General features: G+C 40.1%; 1 protein-coding gene across 1 annotated transcript in view; it reads left to right on the top strand.

Moving 5' to 3' along the window:
* The window catches only part of LOC127634679 (elongation of very long chain fatty acids protein 2-like), a 50,832-nt gene that overhangs the window by 7,013 nt on the left and 21,116 nt on the right, over positions 1-22,703 (top strand). The window contains exon 2 of the mRNA XM_052114323.1: positions 3,349-3,412. Coding sequence (XP_051970283.1) covers positions 3,349-3,412 — 64 coding nt within the window. The remainder of the gene's footprint in view (positions 1-3,348; positions 3,413-22,703) is intronic.

The raw sequence follows: 22,703 nt of genomic DNA, 5'->3' as shown, positions 1-22,703 counted from the left end.
ATTACACAAGATGCAAACATTTTTTGATGCTCAAGAAAGCAACACACTACTGTATGCATACTATACTTTATGTCTGTATGTAGATTCTGAAGGGCAGTACTAAATAAAAAAATATTTTATCCCTTGAATTTGTATAAAATAAGAAAGGGTGTGAGCATTTGAGACAAAAACCTCAGATTAATGGGTTATTATCAGCAGTTTTCCTTTTCTAAGACTTTCTATCTTGTTTCTAAACAGCAACCTAAATCACGCAATTCTGTGATTTGATGACTTAGGCGTCCAGTTTAGTAATTAATTTTTTTATCTCATATCTCACTTGAGCATGAAAGCCTGTTACGTTGAATAAAGTTTATTAATTCATGCAACACATTGCAAAAGCAAATTACTTTACCTGTGCTACAGTATTGTTTCCTCTCACACACACACTGCTGTAACGGTGGTCTTGCATACAATTTCTGAACAAAACCCATCAGATGCTGCCATTTATCAGTGATTCGTTATTACAAAAACTATATTGGATTAAGGAAAAATGCTTGAATATCAGAAAAGAATCGGAAGAGACACAGCTACATCGATATGCGCATCAGCAAGCCGACCATGACAGTATATCGTTGATCATTTGAACACAGCCCTAACATATAAATATACAGTACTATGCAAAAGTATTAGGCACTTAAGATGTTTCACCATTTGCATTTGTTTTAAGATTAAGACAAAAAAATACAAGTTATTTATATCTTCAGCTTTAGAGTGCGAATAGAAAAAATACATTTTACACTCCCAAACATTTCTTTTGCAAATAGAATAGAATGGAATATAAAACAGGGCACTCTGCAAAATATGTCATAGGCCCCACAGACAACCAAACTCCAGTTATGCCCCTAACCCCATTCCTGCTCTGGAGTACCCTAGTCCTCCCCTGTTCCAGAAATGCCAGACTCCAGTTATGCACCAGAGCATGGGGCCCTGAGACACCCCAATGCTCTGTTCCGGCAGCACCCTTATGATGTCCTGCCTCACCAGAGCCCTACTGGACTCTTTTGTTGGTTTCTGACGGATGATAGACTTTTTCTTTTGTTGGTTCTGTTCTGCTTCATTTTATTTTGATCAGGTTGGGACACCATGTGATAATGTTAGGATCCTGCCAACTCTGTTTGTTTTACAGTACATTTTAGTGGCAGAATTCTGTAATCTCAGTTTGCAATTTGGATATGTCTTGCTTATGTCTTTTATATGTTTTTGTTTGAGAACTTGGCTTCTGATTTCTGTTTCTCGTCACCATGTGCTTCATTAATTTGCTCTGTCTTCTCCTGGTTATTCCTGTCACCTGCCCTTCTCGTTAGCTCCCTGATTTTTTTTTTCTTCTTTATATGAAATCTTGTTCCCAGTCGGTTTGTTGACTTGTTCACTGCTTTTATTATGGTCTTGTTAGATTCCTGTTGCAGTGTCTGTTTTGCCGGGGATTTTTTTTGTTGTAAATCTTTCCTTAATAAACTTATTTTTGTTTTTCTGGCTGACCTGCACCTGAGTCAGACTATTAACAATTTACTTGAATAATATTTAGTTTTTTTAGGTTGTCTGCACACCTTTTTTTTTACATTGTTGGAAATTAAGAGGAGATTATTGATCTTTTTAGACACTTAACATTATCTGTTTAAATGAAGAGAAATATACATTTTTTAAACACCCTTATGTTGTTTTAAACCTGTATAATGTTCTTTTTTCTTTGGAAGAAAAAGGATTTATTTTTTAAAGAATCTTCATGCGGGGGGGCCTTGGTAACTCAGCAAGTATTGACGCTGACTATCACACCTGTAGTCGTGATTTTGAATCCAAGGCGTGCTTAGTGACTCCAGCCAGGTCTCCTAAACAACCAAATTGGCCCGGTTGCTAGAGAGGGTAGAGTCGTCCTCTGTCACCCGGATTGAGGCGAGTCACTACACCACCACGGGAACTTGGGAATTGGGCATTTGAATTGGGGAGAAAAAATAATCTTCATGCTGCTTGTCAAGCATCTTTTTCTGTTACAGCATAATTTTCTGTAAAGCTTTATTGAAACTATTTGATTAATGAAAAGAACTATAAGAATACAAATTTGTGATGAACAGACCAAAATTTAAGTCATTATTTTTGGATAATAAGGGACGATTTTCAACAACTTGTCGTCACAAAAAGCTATCATCTGTCTTCAGTAGACTTGGAATATAATGCATTAAAAATACTCTTTTTTTTTTTTTTTTAATGGTGTTATTTTTATTTATTTTATTTTATTTAGTCCTTTGAGAGTGATCACTAGGAATGGTTCACTCTAAGAACAAATTGTACTGTTTAAGGTTCAATGGCCATCACTGGGTAAGGCACCCTTGTTTTGGCTACATATTTGTACCCATATTTGTACATATTTGTTAAAAATTAAAAAATATATATATTTTCAGTTTGGGGAAATATTGTATTCTCTTTAAGCCTAGTGTTTAGTATATGACAAGTAATTTTTTGTAAATTCAAGTCATGTAAACATGTTTTTTCTACTGTATGTTCAAATTTGTGCTTTTTTAATGTAATCTAAGCTGGAGGTTTTGTGAGATTCAAAAAGGCTTTTAAGGTAATAACTTCTGATGCATCTTCCGGAAATAGTGGAATTTCAGAATGCTTATTCGCGTTCTGACTTGTTTGTTTCTCTCTTGTTACGTTCAGTCAATGAACATGAAAGGTTTTGGAAATGTGAGGGCAAAGCATCAAGGTGTTTTGAGTTAGTTGCTAAAATTTGACCTACTATACAAATTATCTCTTAGACTGATACAAAAGAGAGGGAGGGAGCGATGACCTGCAAAACGAGAGAGGACACTTTTGTCTTTTTAGCACAGCATTTCATTTTCAGCCGTTTCTGCTGATCATGGAGAAATTTGAACTATTTCAGAGGATTCGTTCTAATGCATTGGTTTGTTTTGCTGTTTGTTTTTGGGTTGAATAATGGCGGTGAAAAACAAAACAAGCTCTCCAAATGAACAATGTTTGATTGGTTCACATCCCATTTGATATCTGTAAACTACATGCATTATTTATGTAAGTGTTGAAAATCTAGTGCTGTGATGCATCATACTATTCTCTGAATGGGTGAGTCGCTTCAAAAATGTTAATTGATCTGTCTGTATGGATGGCAGATCATTTTTCTTGAAGCAAGCATACTTTGTAATCTGATTGAGTGTGTTGCTATGTTGGGACTTGGGGCAAATAGATCAGCGGGGAATGGAAGGTCATTTAGACCCAGAGCAGACACAAAGCCTGCATTCTCTCTAATGAAAAAAAAAACTCATTTTGTATTTCTGCTTTTCTTTTCTTGTGTTTCAGGACCACTTTAAAACCATCGACAGGCTGTTGAACTCTATAGTGGATAGTCTGTTTGGAGAAAGAGGTTTGGACTTTTTCTGTTTATATTGTCAATTGCTCCATTACACATAGTTTTATAGCCTTTGTTTGTCATAATAATATTTGTGTTTTAATGTAGTGAAATAAAACCACAATCTGCTATCAACATCTTACAGTGAATTAGAGGTCGACCATTAGTGGGTTTTTCCGATACTGATAATGTCTCGGGTTACTTGACTGTAACCCTTGTTCCCTGATAAAAGCGGAACCAGATGCTGCGCTGAATTGGCGCTTTGGGAACAACTTTAGGTATGCCCAGCTGTGAATATGTGTGCAACACGTAAATTAAAATTTAACGGAATTTAAAGCCTCTGACAGTGACATCATTGGATGCACCTGTAGCAGGGCTATAAATAGATGCGTCACAGGTGCATCGTCAGGTATTTTGTCTGAAGAGCTTCCTGGGGCATCCCAGTGCATCAATGAAGCGCAGCATCTCGTTACGCTTTAATCAGGGAACAAGGGTTACAGTCAAGTAACCCGAGACGTTCTTTTTCAAAAAGCTACACTTATGATGCTGCGCTGAATTAGCACTTTGGGAACGAGAATACCCATGCCGCGTTCCCCTTACGGTTGTGTAGTGTGCTCACAAGAGCGCGAGAGGTCTTAGACATGAGCTTGTGATGTCGACTCAAGGACGTAAGAGCCAGGAGTGGCATGAACATCCAAACTATAAAATCTAATGAATGTGTGCGGAGTGGACCAGCCTGCCCCATCACAAACATGCTGCAGCCAAGGCTTTAGAGGAGGCGAAACCTTTCTGGTAGAGTGAGCCCAGATACCTACTGGCGAAGCTTGACCGTGCACCTCGTAGGCCAGGGCAATAGCGTCCCTCACCCAATGCGGCATAGTCTGCTTGGTGGCGGCCGCCCCCCCCTGTTGCGGCCCCCATGGCAAACGAATAGTTGCCCTGACTTACGCCACTGGCTAGTGAGGTGGACATAAGTCTGAAGGGCACAGACTGGACAACGTCTGTGAAGTCTTTCCTGCTCCGGCATTGTAAGCATTGCAGAAGGCTTCGAGGATGTAAGGTCGAGAAAGGCACCTTAGGCAGGTAGTCAGGATGAGGATGCAAAATTGCTTTAGCCATTCCTGGGGCAAAATCTAAGCAGACTGGCAAGACTGACAGAGCCTGTAGATCCCCAATTCTCTCTGGAGAGGTAATCGCCATAAGAAAAACCATCTTTAGTCAGAAGTTTATCAGACGCTGACTGTAGAGGTTTGAAGGGGGACCAGACCCTCAAGGACAATTGCTAAGTCCCATGAAGGGGTCCTGGTCCTAGCAGGAGACCTCAGCTGCATAGCTCCACGAATGAAGTGAGCAAGCATAAGACTGAAATGGTCTTATGTGCAAAAAGGCCCAAAGGGATCACTGAGGATGCAGTTGCCATGAGACCTAGTAGTCGTTGATACTGACGAACAGTGCAAACTTGGCCTAGCCTGACTTTGCTCAGGGTGTTCTGAATGAACTCTATTAGAGAGGGAGACAATTGTGCCCGCATTGTGATCGAATTCCATACAATCCCCATATAGGTAGTTTTCTGAGTTGGAGAGAGGATGCTTTTCTTGGTGTTAAGCCTCAACCCCAAAGAAACCAGATGAGCTAAGACGATATCCCTGTGCTGTAATGCCAGTTCTTCTGACTGTGCCAGTATCAGCCAGTCGTCTACGTAATTCATAATGCGGATGCTCCGGAGTCGCAAAGGAGCCAGTGTTGCATCCATGCATTCCGTTAATGTGCAGGGTGATAAGGCAAGACTGAATGGAAGAACCCGATATTGGAAAGCTTCGCCGCCGAAAGTGAACCACCGGAACTTCCTGTGTTGTGGCAGACTTTCTATATGAAAGTACGCGTCCATGAGATCGATCGTGACCAACCAATTGCGATGTTAGATTTGAGACACGAGCGTCTTGACGGTTAGCATCTTGAACTTGAACGCCCTCGGAGCGATTCAAGCCTTGAAGGTCAAAAATCGGACGCAACCCCCCATCCTTCTTGGGAACCAGGAAGTATCTGCTGTAGTAACCTGACTCTCTCTCTGGAAGGGGAACATGTTCTATGGCCCATTTAACCAAGAGATTTTGCAGTTCTTTCCACAGTAAACATGCTTGCTCCGGTTTCACGGTAGTGGGGGTATCGGGAGGGTACAGGTGGATGTTTCACGTGACCCGTCCCAAGGGGGGGGGGCTACCCCCACAAAGCTGGGTGCAAAACCGTCAGGGTTTTTTTTTTTCTTTTTTAAATAACTGCCCTGGGGTCTTGCTTTGGTGGCTGCTGAGGGCGACGAACCGGCCCCCAGTCTTTCCGAGGGGGAGCATGATTCGCCTCCTGTCTAGAAGGAGACTTAAATCATTAGGTCTGTCCTGCTGAACTTTTTATTATTATTTTTCAAATAAAATGTCCAAACAAATTCATGCAGTTACAGTCTCCAGTTGTTTTTATCACTTTTTGTGGGACGGGGGATTTTCACTTGTGAAAATGCTGAGTGGCTAGTGACTTCAGAATATAACTAGCCACAGTGGCCGGTGAGCCAAAAAGTAAATGTCAAGCCCTGGAGAGATGCGGATATAAACACGGAGACAGCGTGATGAAATCTGTACATTATTCCAAACTTTTGGCCACCTGTGTGTGTGTGTGTGTGTGTGTGTGTGTGTGTGTGTGTGTGTGTGTGTGTGTGTGTGTGTGTGTGTGTGTGTGTTTTATGAGTATGTGCATGCGTATTTATATTGGTATTGGATTGTATGATTATTGAATTTACATATCAATGTATTTAGAATCTTGTTCTTAAACTTACTGGTTGGACTGAGCCACACAAAGTTTTGTTGTACATGCTACAATCACAGTAAAGGAATATAATCTAATCTAAAAGACACTGATAGAACAACAAGACACCTTGGCGACAGAGCAATCCTCTTTTCCATAGCTGGAACCATTAAAGTTGCAGTATGTAAGATTCAGAAAGCCTTGTTATTAATGACACCTGTGGCCATTAAGTGAACTGCAGCCAGATACCTGTTGCTCGTGCACACACTCCATAGGGATGCGAGCGAACATCCAAAACAATGACGTAACGTACAAAGAGACCGAGCGTGATTTACCAGCATCATTCTGACAGATGAGGTAGCATAATTAAAATTACACAGTTATGATTGTTTTACTACAAACTTTGAGACTGTATTTTATATTTTACTCTCCAGTGCTGGAACAGGGCTAAAACAAAGTGTGGATATAGGTCTGGCTATGTGAGTACCGTATATACCCGAATATAAGACGACACTGAATATAAGACGACCCCCCCATTTTCCAGACTTATTTTGGGGAAAAAAATAGATTTTTGTGGAAAAAATCTGGTTTTCAACAGAAAATAATTTTATTTGAAAATTGTAGTGATAATTCATTGGAAAAAACATTTTAACACCATTCATTAAATATTTGGATTAATTTGTCACAAAATAAAGTGCACTCTGTCAATGAGTTCAGAAATTAATGAATGAGCGACAAAAATAAATAACCGTTTCACAAAAATGCAATAATTATGTAGGCCTATGTATGTATGTAATTGTCGTACTGTGAAGATAAATAGAAAATAACCATCTGCTTTTAATCAAACACATCTGACATTAAAGTCTTGAAACAAACCAAACTGTGGGGTTGCAATAAGAACAGCAGTGCAAATGGGCCTTTATGCTGCACATTAAACTAGGCCTATTCCTCACAGAGATCCCCTGCCTCGCTATGCTCACTCTCGCTGTCATCACGATCATGATGCTCCACGAGCCCCTCCCACAGAATGTCATCCTCGCTCCCATCAAGGGCATTTGATATGCAGCATTTCTTAAATCCATGAATGATGCTCTCCTGGCTTATGGCATCCCATGCTTGGAGGATCCAAGTACAGAGCAGATGCACTGCTGGCTTCTTAAGTATTCCAGTAGGCGTCAGTGAGTGATCGCCTGACAGGAGCCACTCAGTGTACCTCTTGCGCAGATTATCCTTGAATGGCTTGTCGACGACTATATCCAATACCTGTAGCTGGCTTGTCATCCCTCCCGGTATGATCACTAGATCGCCGTTAATTTTCCGCAACTGAGTTTTGACGGGCTCCGTCAAGTGTCCGCGGAATGCATCCAAAACGAGCATATTTCTCTTCTTATGAAGCGCACCGTGGCGCCTGCCCCACACTACCTTGTGGGGTAGTATTGGCGCCCTCTACTGTTTCCCCCTGCTTTCTCCCTTTCCCCCCATGATTTTGTCTATATCGCGAATATAAGACGACCACCCATTTTTCAGCCTATTTTTAGGACAAAAACCTTGTCTTATATTCGGGTATATACGGTAATCACTTTTCATTGCATGATACATTGAGTTCATTTATATGATAGCCTATGTCAGCGTTAGCTAGTTATACTGTTTTATACTGTTTATAAAATAGACTGTACATTATAAATATGTTGACAATTCAGTATTGATGTGATTCCATCACAACTGTCATTTTGATATATTGATGCACTATTGTTTTATAACAATAGAATGTATATATTTTCTGTATAACCAAGTTATGTTACACTAATGAATGGAGATTTTTGCATTATTTTGAACATTGTCTAGCATTCATTTCATGTGTTATTATAGTTTACCTTGTTGACAAATTACAGATTAACATTGTCAGTTACTGTGAATCAGCATACCTGACATTTAGTATAAAGAGGAGACTGTTGCATTTATTTGAAAGTTATGAAGCAAGGTAGCTTGCACTTTGTCATCTTTAGAAGGCAAGATCAAGTTAGCTAAAATTACACCGATCAATCCTTATGGCACTATATTTCACATGCTTTGCAGTTATTTAAGCTTACCTGTCCAATAAGAAGAATGCAAATTCAGGGTCTGTTTTGATCCCCCAAAACCCAGGATTCCCTCCAGGAATCAAATGCCCTGCCGATGTTCACTCTAGTTTTCGCTCAACCACGATCACGTTCCCGCTTAGCCACACAGGATTCAGTAGATGATTTTTTTTTTTGGCTTACTCTGAGTTTGTGTAGGAGTCGGTGTTGTGCTGGATTCCATCTCTTAAGTTAACGTTACCTAGTGTTGCAGTTTGTTGTCGGTGTTGAATAGAGAAAGAGAAGCACTGAGGCAAGGGAGTGCGCATAAACATCACATACTTTGGATTTTCCCGGCAAAGCCAACCCTCTCCCTTCGCATGAAAATCAGTATACAGGCTTTAATAGGCAACCTAGTAAGTCCGGGAAGGACTAATTTCTTAAATTGTGTTACAAGCCGGTCACACATTGGCAAAAAAAGAAAATAAAAATTGTTACATACTGCACTTTTAACTCAGCAGGGTCAAGTGATTAAGGAGGTCCCGCTGGCAGATGCACGCTTTGTCTTCCTCGATCTGGTTGACGATAATTTCAATGAAACTCACCTGAAAATCACTCAAAAAATTGGCTAGTGTGCTGCTGGCTTTAGAGGGAAAATGGAACCTTAGAATCGTGATCATTACTGATTCTGTGAACATGATTATTTCCTGCGTTCAACACTGGACGAGAACCCAGGTCTCCAACCATACTGACTCAATGCAGTATCATTTGCATTACAGATGAAAATGAACATGCTTGAACCTGATGCAAAGGTGTCTGATGTGAGACGATGCTTGTCACTAACTGCATAATGGGGCTGATGTCAGGGTACTGTAACATTCGGTAGCAACATGCCAACTTCCTGTGCGATCCAGTTGTTTTAGAACATGACGGTTTGCGTTGAGGCAGATATATACGATTGTTCTCCAGTTGTTCTCATGATAAAATAACTTTTATTAAATATAAGCATTTAAAATGTACAGTATTGTTCTACTAGGAAAATGGACCAAAATATTATTGACTCATCATCATGACTTTTTTTTAATTAAAGAAAAAAGGACTGATATGCCCTAACTAAATAGGAAATATGTCAAAATAAAAAAACTCCTTGGGAAGCGATTTCAAGGGGTCTTCATCCTACTGTACTTTGAATATTTGTACCTTTTTAAAAATTCATTTGGCAAGCGAAGACAAAAAGTTGATTAAAAGTGATAGTAAACTGTGACAAAGTTACAAGACCTAAGATATACATATTCTCTTATGCATTCATATCAATTAACCTAAAAAATGTATTAAAATTCCATTGATATATTGTGCATCAAATACCCATGTGCAACTAGAACGTCACCATGTATGTGACACTGGGCTATGCTGAGAGAATTTATCTTTCAGATTTGTTGGGGCTCAAAGTCAATCTGAACCAGGACAGAGTATCTAATCTCCTTTAGCCATACAAGTAATATAAATCCTCTCAGAGGCCCATCAACTCTTCTGTGAAGAACCTGAAAATAGCTTGTTTCTGTTGTGTTCCTTAACACATCTCAAGACTTGAGAAGACTGTAAGCTATTGTAAAGTTTAAGCCACTGTTCATGCAGCGATGGGATAGAAAAATAAACAAGCTAATCTACTTTAAAAAGAGAGGTGAAAATGCTTCCCATATATTATTGTGAGCACTTGACCATACACACATAAAATACATAATAAATGATTGCTGCACTCTAATCTCTGTCTTGGCTAGTACTTTTCTGATGTAAATGATACTTTGAAATGCAGCCCTTTTCATGTTTCTGTCTCCTTAAGAAGAATCACTTATGTTGTCTCCATAGTTTTGTAAGTCACTTTGTATAAAAACATTGCTAAATTAATAAATGTAAATGTAATATAAATGATGTTGATGTCAAAGTCTGTGCATCACATCAAAATCAACAATGTTTTGAGCACAAATTTATCTGTCACTAAATTAAATGCCCCGTCCTCAAAAAGCCTGAACAAAACCATGCAAAGAAAAAACCCCAATATGACCTAGATTACAATAAGAATGGGTTGACAGATAAATCACACTTCTGCTGTTGTTTATGCAATTACAAAATGCCATTCAGTCTCATGAGCGGTCAATTTAGCTGAGAATTACATGTACTCTGCCAGTGCTTGTCCCATGGCAGTTTAGACTTCTCTTTTGTGATGAACACATTGGAATTCCTACCCACAATCATCTCACACTCCTAGCCTGGTTGCCGTTGGCATGCCAGCACTGGCAGATAGCAGAGCTTCAGGAATACAAATGTCCTTTCATCCAGTACAGAGCATTAACCCCTTAACCCCTTTTTTGTATTTGAGAGTGGCATTAAATTCCAAAAACATTGAAGTTTAAAAAGTTTATTTTCCTCTTTATTTTCTGCAGTTAAGCAGCTAGCCTATAACAAACAATCCACATTCAAACAGTGCTAAATTTACTTAAAATTAACCAAAGAGTTCCAGTGGCATGCAGTCAGCCACTTCAAATCCTACAGAGAAGGGGTGGCATAAAATTATTTCCCCCATTAAAAAGAAAAATGTATATGCACTTAAGAAATAAATGCAGTAAAATACAATAATATACAACTTTAAAAACAACTTAAAATAACTGTAGACTACCTCAAAAATCTTCACATTGTTTCTCCTGTTTGACGGAGTAAGCAGTGGGTGACAGCCAATCAAAACGACTTATCGCACTGTAGCTCTACGTTACTGCGTCTCCTTTCACAGGAGATTTTGTAGTTCTGTATTCATTGTATAAGCAGAGTGACAGAAAATCTGGCCAATCAAATGTGTTATTTTCACCTTAGGAGTTGGCCGTCAGCAGTCTACACTTTCACAGCTCATGCTTGCGCATGAATGTAAATTAGTTGAAGGGGTAAGGGGTTTATGCCCTACAAGCCACTGATGAGTTCTAATATAGGTACCTGGAATCCTCTAACCATTAGCATTCCCATTCATATCAATGGCAGATGCTTGGCTTGCGCATGCAGCTCTGAAAGCACACAACATGCATTGCTACCATATTTGCTTCAAAAGCACTCTCACTTCTGACCATTTACCTGAGCCGCGAGTGCTATGTAGTGATCACTCTACTCTATATTCAGTGGTCAGATCAAGTCTATTTCACACTTTTATGAGCCTTAATAATAATAATAATAAAATTTAAATACAGGCACAGATTAAACTTAAACTAATAAAGGATTTGTGATTTGTTTTGCTGGAATCGTTTTCTTTGTCCAGAAAACACTGCTACTGATTGGCTGATGGCATCACAAGAACATGCACAATCCGTAACATTTCACTAGTGACTTTGCTGAGCAGTGACGTCAAAAGCAGCTGACAGGGAATTATACTGTATGTCCATTTCACGCTTTTAAGAGCTTTCTAAAAAAGTTGCTCACAGGCTACTGAACTATTACAATATAATGAAATATTTGCAATATACTTTGTGTTGCTCATAAAACATTGATTACCCCAGTATACACAAGTACTATTGAATAGCAGTCAATGGAGATAGATGAACCCCCCATTAGCAGAGGCTAAATGGCTAACACTGACCATTTAGGAAAAAATAGACTGGTAAAAATATTGATTTTCCCATGCATTATGTTTTTTGTTTTTTTTTCTTAACAATCTCAATATCAGTTCTTAAATCCCAAGGCTGATCTTTCACTCAAAGTGAGTATTAGTAATGTGTTATCAAAGTTTGCGCTATGCAACTAAAAATAGCCTTTGGCTGGTAACTCACCAGTGTTTTTGTCTGTATAGTGGTGAAGTTCAGCCACGAGATCTTTTCACTGCGTGTTGAGGGTAAAAGTTTCGTTTGACTCGTTCCATTTAATGTGTGTCTAAAGGCGAGATCCACGTGGTGCAGCCACTGAATTAAAATGCTTGAATTCAATTGATGCTTCGCTACTGTTTGGATGCTTCAGGTTACGGCTCCGTGCTATGGTCCCTTGCTTAGAAAATCTAGCGACTGTTGGGACTGAAATATTACTTCAAAAAGGGAATTTTCTGTCAAAGCAGTGTATCAGCCTCCTACTGCTGGAAATTAAAATTTTCCATCTGCCTTTAAACAGAAGAAAAGAAAGAAAATTCTTCCTTTGGGTTCACATTAAACTTGCTGGACAAATGCTGCCAATACTGGCATTCTTTCACCCCTCATACATCTTGATATACTAGATTTGAAACATTAAAGGGGTCGTGACATGAGGAATAACATTTTCCTTGATATTTTGACATATAAGAGGTCATTGTATTCTAAAAACATACTGTAAGTTTCAGAAATTAAAACGGATTATTTATTTAAACCAAGCTGCAAAAATGGCTCGTTTGGAATTCCTGGAACTTGTGACGTCACAAGGACCAAATACATCTGCACATGCAACACCTATTTTTCTATCATTGTACCCGCTTTTAAAAGACCCAATGTTAGGTTATAACCCTAAAATGGAGACCCCCCATTGTGTTTCATTCAGCTGCGCTGTTTTGAAGGCGTCCTGGACCGTACATTGATCACATCAGTCAGCAGCTAACACTGCAGCTGGCAGGCGCTCAACATTGAGCAGACACGGCTTTCTGCTGAGATCACAGCCGAGCCCAGAGCTCTGATAGCGGGTGACTCCATTATCAGAAACATTGATAGCAGGGCCACCACTACTTGCTGCCTTCCTCAAACAACGGTTTGTGATGTAAACAAGGAACTTTGGAACAATAATGTATAATTGGGATATTATAAATGCTGGGAAAAATTATATTCTGAAAGAACAGTCAAACTCCCAAAGAGGGATTTCAATGAACTCTCTGAAACACTCAGAACATTGTACAGTCAGTCATTCATCTTTGGACCACTCCCAGCCCAAGGAACAAATATTGTTTGGTTGCTCAGTCTAAACCCTTAGCTGCACAAAATCTGCAACATGAAAGGACTGAATTACACTGACAACTTTAATCTTTTATGGAGTCAGACAGAATTGTTTAAATCAGATGGTCTCAACCCAAACAAACTTGGTGCAAGAGAGCTAAAGGACAATATTTACTTCTCCCTCCTTCATCCATCTCTAACATGCACAAATCCACTCAACCTGGATGGCACACAAACAACTCCGCAGTGTCAGGATGACCATATTATCACACTTCAGCACCTGGATGGACATTTGGTTCACTCATCCCACAAGAAAAATGATACCACAGTACAGCCACGACATCCACTGCTGGAATGGAAACAATACAGGCTTAGCCCCACTCACAGAGCATACTACAGTTGGACTGTAACAACTTAGTACTGCTTCACGATTCAGCACCCAATGATTACTTGTTGTAAAAAAGCCAAGGAAGCCAATATAACATACTTCGGCCTCCAGGAACACCAGAGCTTCAGCCCCTCTCATCTCACACTTTCTCCCTCTCACCAACATCCCCACCTCTGAGCTTCTCTGAGAAAATGTAGGAACTAGTGTATGCTGGAACAAAGCTCTCCCACTCTTTTTCTGCAAGCCACCAGATACCAACCAAAAAATGTCTGGCCCCTCTACCACCAAAGCCTGTGGGCACAGCTTGCCTTTCCCCTCCCACTGAGAGAGCTCTACGGCCATTGACACAATGCTAGGGCACGCATTGTCCTTCTGATAACAACTCTCAGTGATATGTGTCGACTAGCATCTTCCCTTTTTGATTATTTTGATTATCAATCAAAATACTCAATCTTCAGGGTAGAATTTTATGAGAATTGATCAGTCACTTACTATAATTTTTCATTGTCAAAGAGTGGTGCCCCGAGGATAGAATTTAATGAATTAATAAACATTATATCTGATAATAAAACTGATCTAAACAACCAGTGCACCCTACACTATCCTTCCATGCACCTTGAAATGCCTCACATTTTTTATTCTTCCACTTGCGCTTCATTTTCCGAGCTGCTCTCTTGAGAGTGTGAGTGTAACATTGCACTATTGCACACATTTTCTTTCATCTATGGGGGCGACACTATCAAGAGTGCTAGAGAAGACTGTATTTATATTTTCTGATATTACATCAAGTTCTTCTAGACATTTTGACTTCCTGAGTATGTGAGATATTTCTGAAGCTGTCTTTAGTGGTCAAAAGAATAGTTCTACCTGAGCAATGCATGGTGTAAATGGTAAGGTAAATAGGTCTGCACTTGTATAGCACGGTATTCAAAGCGCTTTACACTGTGACTCATTCACCCATTCACACACACATTCATACACCAATGGCGGCAGAGCTGCCATGCAAGGCCATTGGGAGGACATTGGGAGCAACTTGGGGTTCTGTGTCTTGCCCAAGGACACTTCAGCATGTGGAGTCGTGTGAGCCAGGAATCAAACCACCAACCCTGCGATTAGTGGCCGACCTGCTCTACCACCTGAGCCACAGCCCTCCCTGCCGCCCGCTGTAGATTGAGTGACATTAGCAGATCACAGCAAACAAGAGACGAGGTAATAATCTGAGAAGTCATCGCTCTGCGGTAGAATTTCTATAGTATCAACATCATCTACATATAACAGAATTAAATCTATGGTGATGAGTCCTGTCACATTTTGTCTGACTCAAAGAGAGTTGAGAATAACGATAAATGCCAATCCCAATGTGTCATTTTCATTATCTATGTGAATGTTGAAGTCACCAACAATTAAAGCTATATCTACAGTATCTATTAGATCTGATTCAGAATTATAGAATACGGCCCAGTTGATCTTTATATGTAGCAAGGGCAAAAGACTACAGAGATTTTTTATTTGTATCTGATGGTGTCACATTAAGCATTATTAGTTCAAAAGACTCAAACATATATCCTGTCCTCTGAGTAACACCAAAAACTTCACTGTAAATTGTAGCAACTTCTCCTCGACCCTTCAGATGAGGCTCATGTTTATAACAATAACCTGGAGGAGTTGATTCATTTAAACTAATATATTCATCCAGTTTAAGCTAGGTTACAGTCAAGCAGAGCACATCCAGATTATGATCTGTATTAATGTGATTTACAATTAGTGCTTTGGTTGAAAGAAATCTAAGAATTTTTTTTATAAATGATTTTGTGAGGGTTTTATGTTTGGTAGTTTGGGGAACAGACACAGACTCTATGAGATATCTAGGTGATTCAGTCTCTATGTGTTGTAGTTTATGTGACTTGTGTGACATCTCAAGGCAGCTAGCAGACATTCTGAATAACCAGTTTGTCTGCTTCATGACCTGGACCTCACTTAGTCAAATACTATCATTATTAAGACTATGAGCCAAATTACTAGAGAGGAGAGTGGCACCTTCCCTGGAGGGATGGAGTCTGTCTCTCTTTAACAGATGTAAGATCTACCCCTAAAACTCTTCCAATTGTCTGTAAATCCTATGCTATTCTCCGGACACCACTCAGACATCCAGCCATTCAGTGACACTAATCTACTAAAAACCTCATCACCACGATGAGCAGGTAGGGGGTCAGAGCATATTACAGTGTCTGACATAGTTTTTGCAAGATCACACACCTATTTAACATTATCTCTAGTGATCTCTGACTGGTGAAGCTGCACACCGTTGCCAATATGAATATCAATTTTAGAAAGTCAAGCATTAGACAGCATTTGTAAATTTGATCTGATGTCAAGCCTCGGAAATGCATTTTACAATGGTGACTAAAGTCTCTATTTCCACATTCCTTATAATAGAATCACCTATGACCAAAGCTCATTCAAAATTATTCGGAGAATAAGTAGAGTGTGTAGAATCGGATTAGAAACTTTTAACAGGGACAGGAGAGTTGTGTTGCTTTGCTGATTGAGTATGCTGCTGAAATGTCACCCAAATACCCTGCTGCGGGGGCTTCACAGCCGGAACAAAGTGTGAATGCTGCTCACTGTTCTGCCCGCATCCAAAATAGTATCTACAGGCTTCTCTTTCTCACTGACCTCCACTAGCATTCGAATGCGTGTCTCTAACTCATTAACCTCCATCAGCCTGACTAATTCTTTAAATTTATCACATGTAAATGCCTCACTGCTGATGGAAGAAGCTATAGTAAACACGTGGCATGCAATGCAGGAAGAAATAACATCAGCGGATGCCATGACTTCACGCAATTGTTTGTTGTTATGGTTGTTCTTGAGCGGCGAAGGTTTGGGATCTATGTGGTTCTATGTTGTTAATGATCAGCAGAGGTTTAAGATTGATGAAATAATCAGTGTAAAACTGAGGAGGATAAAATGAATTCATGTAGTTGAGATGCGAGGTGTAGACAAGTGGGAAAAAAAATTATAAAAAGGGAAAAAACTGAAGCACGTGGTAAAATAATAAAGGATAAAATTAAATTATAAGAGGAATAAACAATACAAAGCAAGCTAGCACACTATGAACACAGTCTCGTGCAGCATGCCGTCAGCATTGCCCATGTCATCAGAGTTATTAAACATATGGCTGAGTTTGTCAACATCATGCAATTTGGTCTGTTGCCATGACAACACTTCAATATATCAAGAATACATTCACAATTTTACATCAGCGATGTCCGGACATTATTGCTATTTGGGTAAACATAAGAGGACTATTTCAAAGTCTGTGAAATAGAACTATACAGAATATGTAGTATTATACATTATGACATGATTGGAATCTAGGAATTACACAATCTTAATCCTGGAATTCCACAACGCCATAAATGAAAAACTTCAGGTGCCAATAAATCTCACATCTGGCCAATAAAACTAACAAAGAGAATTGTCTAGATCCCAGATGACTTGAAAACTTCTCTGCAAAGAGGCCCTAAGTTCAAAGGTCAAAGCAATAAAAGACAGTTTGCTACACTTAGGCTCATCAGATCGCATGATATCGTGATCATTGTTCAGCAAACAGCATCTTAAAGGGACATTCCTTAATCCAGAACCATCTCACAAAGTCACAGTACTTTGCTGAATCAATCCTATAAAATATACAAGACCGCATGGACCCCACACACAATGCCTAGTCTTGCTATGTAATTCTGAAAATTTCTTTGAACTGTGGTGTAACTGACAAATTAATGATTATAGCCTGACATTCCTCTTTAAAATGTGTGTAATGTTTTATCCATGTGGTAAAACTAAGGAATTAACCAGTATGATTTGTAACCAGGGACTTTCATGTTTTGTTACCATTCTTTATCCATGGAAAACATGTCATGTTTAGTATGTAAGCGTTCGCTAGCATATGCAGAGAAAGCTGATGACAATGAATATCATGTCTCTTGCACCATTCTCAAGATATAATAGTTCATGATTAAATATGCACTATTTTTGAGTGGGAGATTTGTACGAATCTGAAACAAAGGACCATAAATCAACTGTCGGAAAAGACAGCCCAGTTGACCATCTGACTCTGAAAAGTCACTTCTGATTGGTGCAGGACACCTTTGGGGATGCAGCTAATTTCACTTCAAATTTTTCCAAACAAGAAGAACACGCTCTTCCTCTCTTCCTCTCTTCTCTTCAGTCTCTTCTCTTGCCGTCTTCACACGGTTCATCTTCTACTCGTCTGACTGCTCAGACTTCGCTCTGACTCTTCCCTTGTGGTCATCTCTGGATCTTGTCGGAAACCGATCCATGTCATGTGAGATCCAAGGAAGCTCGTCACTCTCTACGGCTCACACACCCATGAGAAGGCCTCGCTTCATAGACAACCTCATCATTCATACAGACAATAACTCTGATCTTACAGCAGTCCAAAACATTGACGGAACGAACTTTCGACCAAGAACCAAGCAACACAAAAAACTTATGGAAACACCACTACACGCATGTACATCTCCAATATTGTGCTCAAAGCGCTGCTGTATTTATTAGATACGTTGGGTAATCTGATAGCAAATCGATGTAGACTCAAAGAAGGGTAAATGGTTATTCAGGTATTGTCAACAGACTCCATAAAGTTCGTTTTCACTGTATTGATCATTTATTTCATATTCTGTGACTCTTCTCACCAACTTGTCAAATGTGTTAGATTAGATTTATGTTTAGAATAGCAATAAAGTTTGTCTGTATTCAAAGATGAATAGCTGTGGTATATTTTGATAAAATAATCTCTTCCCTTTTTGCGAATTAAACATAATGAACTTATTAAAGCTAATTCCTTACAGGAGAAATTGTGAGTGGATACAACTTGACATTGCATTACGATTTAATGGTGGAGAATTTATTCAGACAAATAATCTAGTTATTTGTAATTTATCTAATTTATAATGGTTGTCGAACGCGACTAATTCCATTATACATTTCATTACCTAGTAATGTAGAAACAGGACAGTTTAATTTAGCTCATAGCTCACATATTTCGAGACCCTAAATTCTTAAATTATGTATATCCTTACATATAATGGTGTGAGAATGAGGGCACTTTAAAGTTACCTTCTTAATGTCCCTTACCAAATATCCTACACAGAATAATAATGAAATAATACTCACAGTAGCCATATCCATGTTATCAGCCTCCATTACTAAACATACAGCTCAATTTTTATCTAAATCACACAATACACGCAGAAGATATAAGGAACTTCCTGTTTGTCATTTTTCATCATAAATGTATTGCTTTGCCATGGTGACACCGTTCAAAATATAAGAAATCTTTCGAAACCGGCTGAAAATGTTGTTTAAGACTCAGTGCTAAATCCCTTACCCCAGCTCCTTCTCTTATTCCATCTCGGGAAACCTGTGAGAACTTTTACATTTTTAACCAACAGATTTGCTAACTTGTTTTCATCCAGTTACCTCTGCACAGCTAGCAGATATTGTTTCCAAGGCTAAATGCTCCAGCTGTGAAATCATCTCAACTTGTCTTTCCAAGGAAGGGTTTGTAACCTTGAGCCTGGCTGTAACAGCCATTATTAACAGTTCTCTAGCAAATGGAGTTGTATCTGCTAGTTTTAAACATGCTGTGGTTCACTCTCTGCTTAAGAAACCACATCTTGACCCATCTATTCTTAGCAATTTCAGACCTATCTCCAAATGACCTTTCATTTCAAAGCTCTTAGAGTTGTGTATCCTCAGTTGAATTCCTATATCAGTACGTCCAAACTTTTAGATACTTTTCAGTCGGGTTTTAGATCAATGCACAGTACAAAACTGCACTGTTGAAGGTAGTAGTAGTAGTAGTCCTTTATTGTCACATAGTAAACCAGTGAAATTGGCCATCGACCTGTCCATACAAACATACATATGACAAGGGGGTATACAGGACAGGAAGACAGGGAATTTAGAAAGAAATACAGCATGACATGAGGAGAGGAGAGGAGAAAAAAGGCAGCCCCCAGACTATGCTCCTTAAGAAGTACAGTGTGGGAACAGGAAAAAAACACCTCAGCAACATTAGCACATAATCAGTACACTCTACAACATAAACAAGACTTGCAACAGGGGAGGGATTGGGGGTGGAGGTGGCCCAGCACAGGCAAGCAGCCATCCGGACCTGCAGCCATGTTCGGCGCTGGTCACAGACCCGCCTGTCAGACTGGGGGTACAAAGCGCTGGCGAGGGATAGGGTATCGGGCAGATGATTGCATATCTGTATATATGTGTAAGAGTTCATGTGTGTGTAGGCCTGGAGAGTCGCTATGCCAGCATCTAATCTAGGTGCCTCAGTCTGCAGGGTTGTCATAGCGATACACAGCAAGTTGCCATGGAGACAACCTTGATCAGGTCCCAGACATAGTCAACAATCACCAGGTGTCTGGGGAGTCGGGGAAGGAACGCGAGAGTGGCTCACTGCAGTGCTCTTCCGGGGGAGTTGTTGTTCCAACAGCGGCCTTGGCCAAGGCCAGTGCTGGTTGAGGGCGGCCGGAACAGATAAGATTGGGATTGTTTGGTCTTAAGGAGAGTAGCCGCATTCTAATTTACACGGCTATTCTCCTGGTCCATTTTGGTCTCTGAAACGATCCATTTGCCTTTGCAAAGCTGTGAGCTTCTCCATGATGTTATCCGTATTTTGGTTCATAGACCCAGTCTGAGTGCAGACAGCTCTGCCCACTGTTCAATCATGACGGGCAGCCTTGTGGGGCTTTGGAAAGCTGTCACCGTCTTCTTAACTCCTCGATAAACCAGGGAAATGCCTAATCCAATCAGCAGAAGACCTGTTATCATGGTACCGAATAGGTAGATATCTTCAACGTCCTCCACGGAAAGAGCCGCCAGACACACGACCCGCCACCTCTCCCACGCGTCCATCGTGTAGCCAGCTGCGAACGTTCCGTCAGGGCAGACAGGTTCCCCTGAACCCAAGCTTCTCGTCGAGAAGATGGTGTCAATTGCGTTGAGAGACCAGTTGATCAAATCCATGATGTCTTAGTTCGAAGAGCAGTGCTGAGAGAGTCTCTCAAGTACAAGACAGTAGACTAGATATGACGAGAGGAGCAAAGCAGGGAAGATAAGGGTAGGGAGAGGGTGAGAAAATGCGACCGCCTTCGTTGAGAGCCAAGAGAAGAAGACCAAAGGTCAGCAAAGGTTGTGGGTATTCAGGGTGTTGCCCTGCAGTGGTTGGCCTTTTGAGTGAGCACTGGGAAGTTATGCACTCCTATTATGCGGTGTGCCCCAAGGGTCCATTTTGGGCCCTCTTCTCTTTTCACTTTATATGCTCCCCTTGGGTGCCATTTTTGAGAAATATAAGATCTCCTACCATTGCTATGCTGACGATACACAATTTTATCTACCAGCTAAAACTGACAGTAGTTATCATTTGGTTATCATAGTTATCATAAACGTGCTTTACGACTGTTTTGAGGAGATAAAATCTTGGATGGCTAATAATATTTTGCAATTAAAAAAAGCAAAAGCGAAATTCAAATTTTAGGCCCCTCCAGGTCTCTGTCTGTTTTTAATTTAGGTTCACATTCTGCCAGTGTTTAACCTCATGTAAGAAATCTTGGAGTTAAATTTGATTCGTCACTAAATTTTGAAAAACAAATCAGTACAGTGGGAAAGGGCAGTTTCTTTCATCTGAGATCGGTTGCGAAATTAAAACAAAATAAGATTTGGAGACTGTAATCCATGCTCTCATAACATCACGCCTGGACTACTGTAATTCCCTACTCTGTGGCCTGCCTCAAACTGCAATCTCTCACCTGCAAATTGTCCAAAATGCTGCAGCGAGACTTCTTATCCGGAACTAAAAAGAGGGATCACATTTCTCCAATATTAGCGACTTTACATTGGCTTCCTGTAAAGTTTAGAATTGATTTTAAAATGGCTGTTTTTGTGTTCAAGGCTTTATCTGGTGTCGAACCAAAATACATTAGTGACCTTCTGTTTCCTTACTCTCCCCAAAGGGCACTTAGGTCTAGTAATCCGCTTCTCTTAACAGTCCCACGTTATCACTGTAAAACTAAGGGTTGTCGGGCCTTCTCTGCTGCTGCCTAAACTTTGGAACAGTCTGCCCACTGCACCCCCCCGCAAATTGAAATTTGTGTAATTATTTCACGGCTCCCAAAAGCTAAATACAAAGAAATATCAGTGCATGGGTTTTACACTTAAAATGCAATAAAAGATGCGGGGAGATGAGAGTAGTGGAAACACAGACACATTTATTGACCGTTCGATATTTAAAAAAATAAATAAACCCAGCGACCTCCGAAGTTCAGACAGTGACGACCACAAACTCTCCGCTTCAGCAGCTGGAATTTGCTTGAAAACTTCAGTGATCAAGATTGCACAGCTCACAAATACCCATCTCTCAACTAAGCCATGAAACAGGAAGGAAACACACTGTGTGCAGGTCCTCCCCATTAACAATCAGATCACCTGAGAGCGATTAAGAGAGAGAGAGAGAAAGAAAGAAAGACAAAACACATGCTCTACATACACAAACAATACAGCAGAGCAGGCAATCACAATGGGGAACATACACTCACCTAAAGGATTATTAGGAACACCTGTTCAATTTCTCATTAATGCAATTATCTAATCAACCAATCACATGGCAGTTGCTTCAATGCATTTAGGGGTGTGGTCCTGGTCAAGACAATCTCTTTACTCCAAACTGAATGTCAGAATGGGAAAGAAAGGTGATTTAAGCAATTTTGAGCGTGGCATGGTTGTTGGTGCCAGACGGGCCGGTCTGAGTATTTCACAATCTGCTCAGTTACTGGGATTTTCACGCACAACCATTTCTAGGGTTTACAAAGAATGGTGTGAAAAGGGAAAAACATCCAGTATGCGGTAGTCCTGTGGGCGAAAATGCCTTGTTGATGCTAGAGGTCAGAGGAGAATGGGCCGACTGATTCAAGCTGATAGAAGAGCAACTTTGACTGAAATAACCACTCGTTACAACCGAGGTATGCAGCAAAGCATTTGTGAAGCCACAACACGCACAACCTTGAGGCGGATGGGCTACAACAGCAGAAGACCCTACCTGGTACCAC

This window comes from Xyrauchen texanus, chromosome 41 (genome assembly GCF_025860055.1).
Source record: "Xyrauchen texanus isolate HMW12.3.18 chromosome 41, RBS_HiC_50CHRs, whole genome shotgun sequence".
Lineage (NCBI taxonomy): Eukaryota > Metazoa > Chordata > Actinopteri > Cypriniformes > Catostomidae > Xyrauchen > Xyrauchen texanus.
This window is presented reverse-complemented; position numbering and strand designations above follow the sequence as displayed.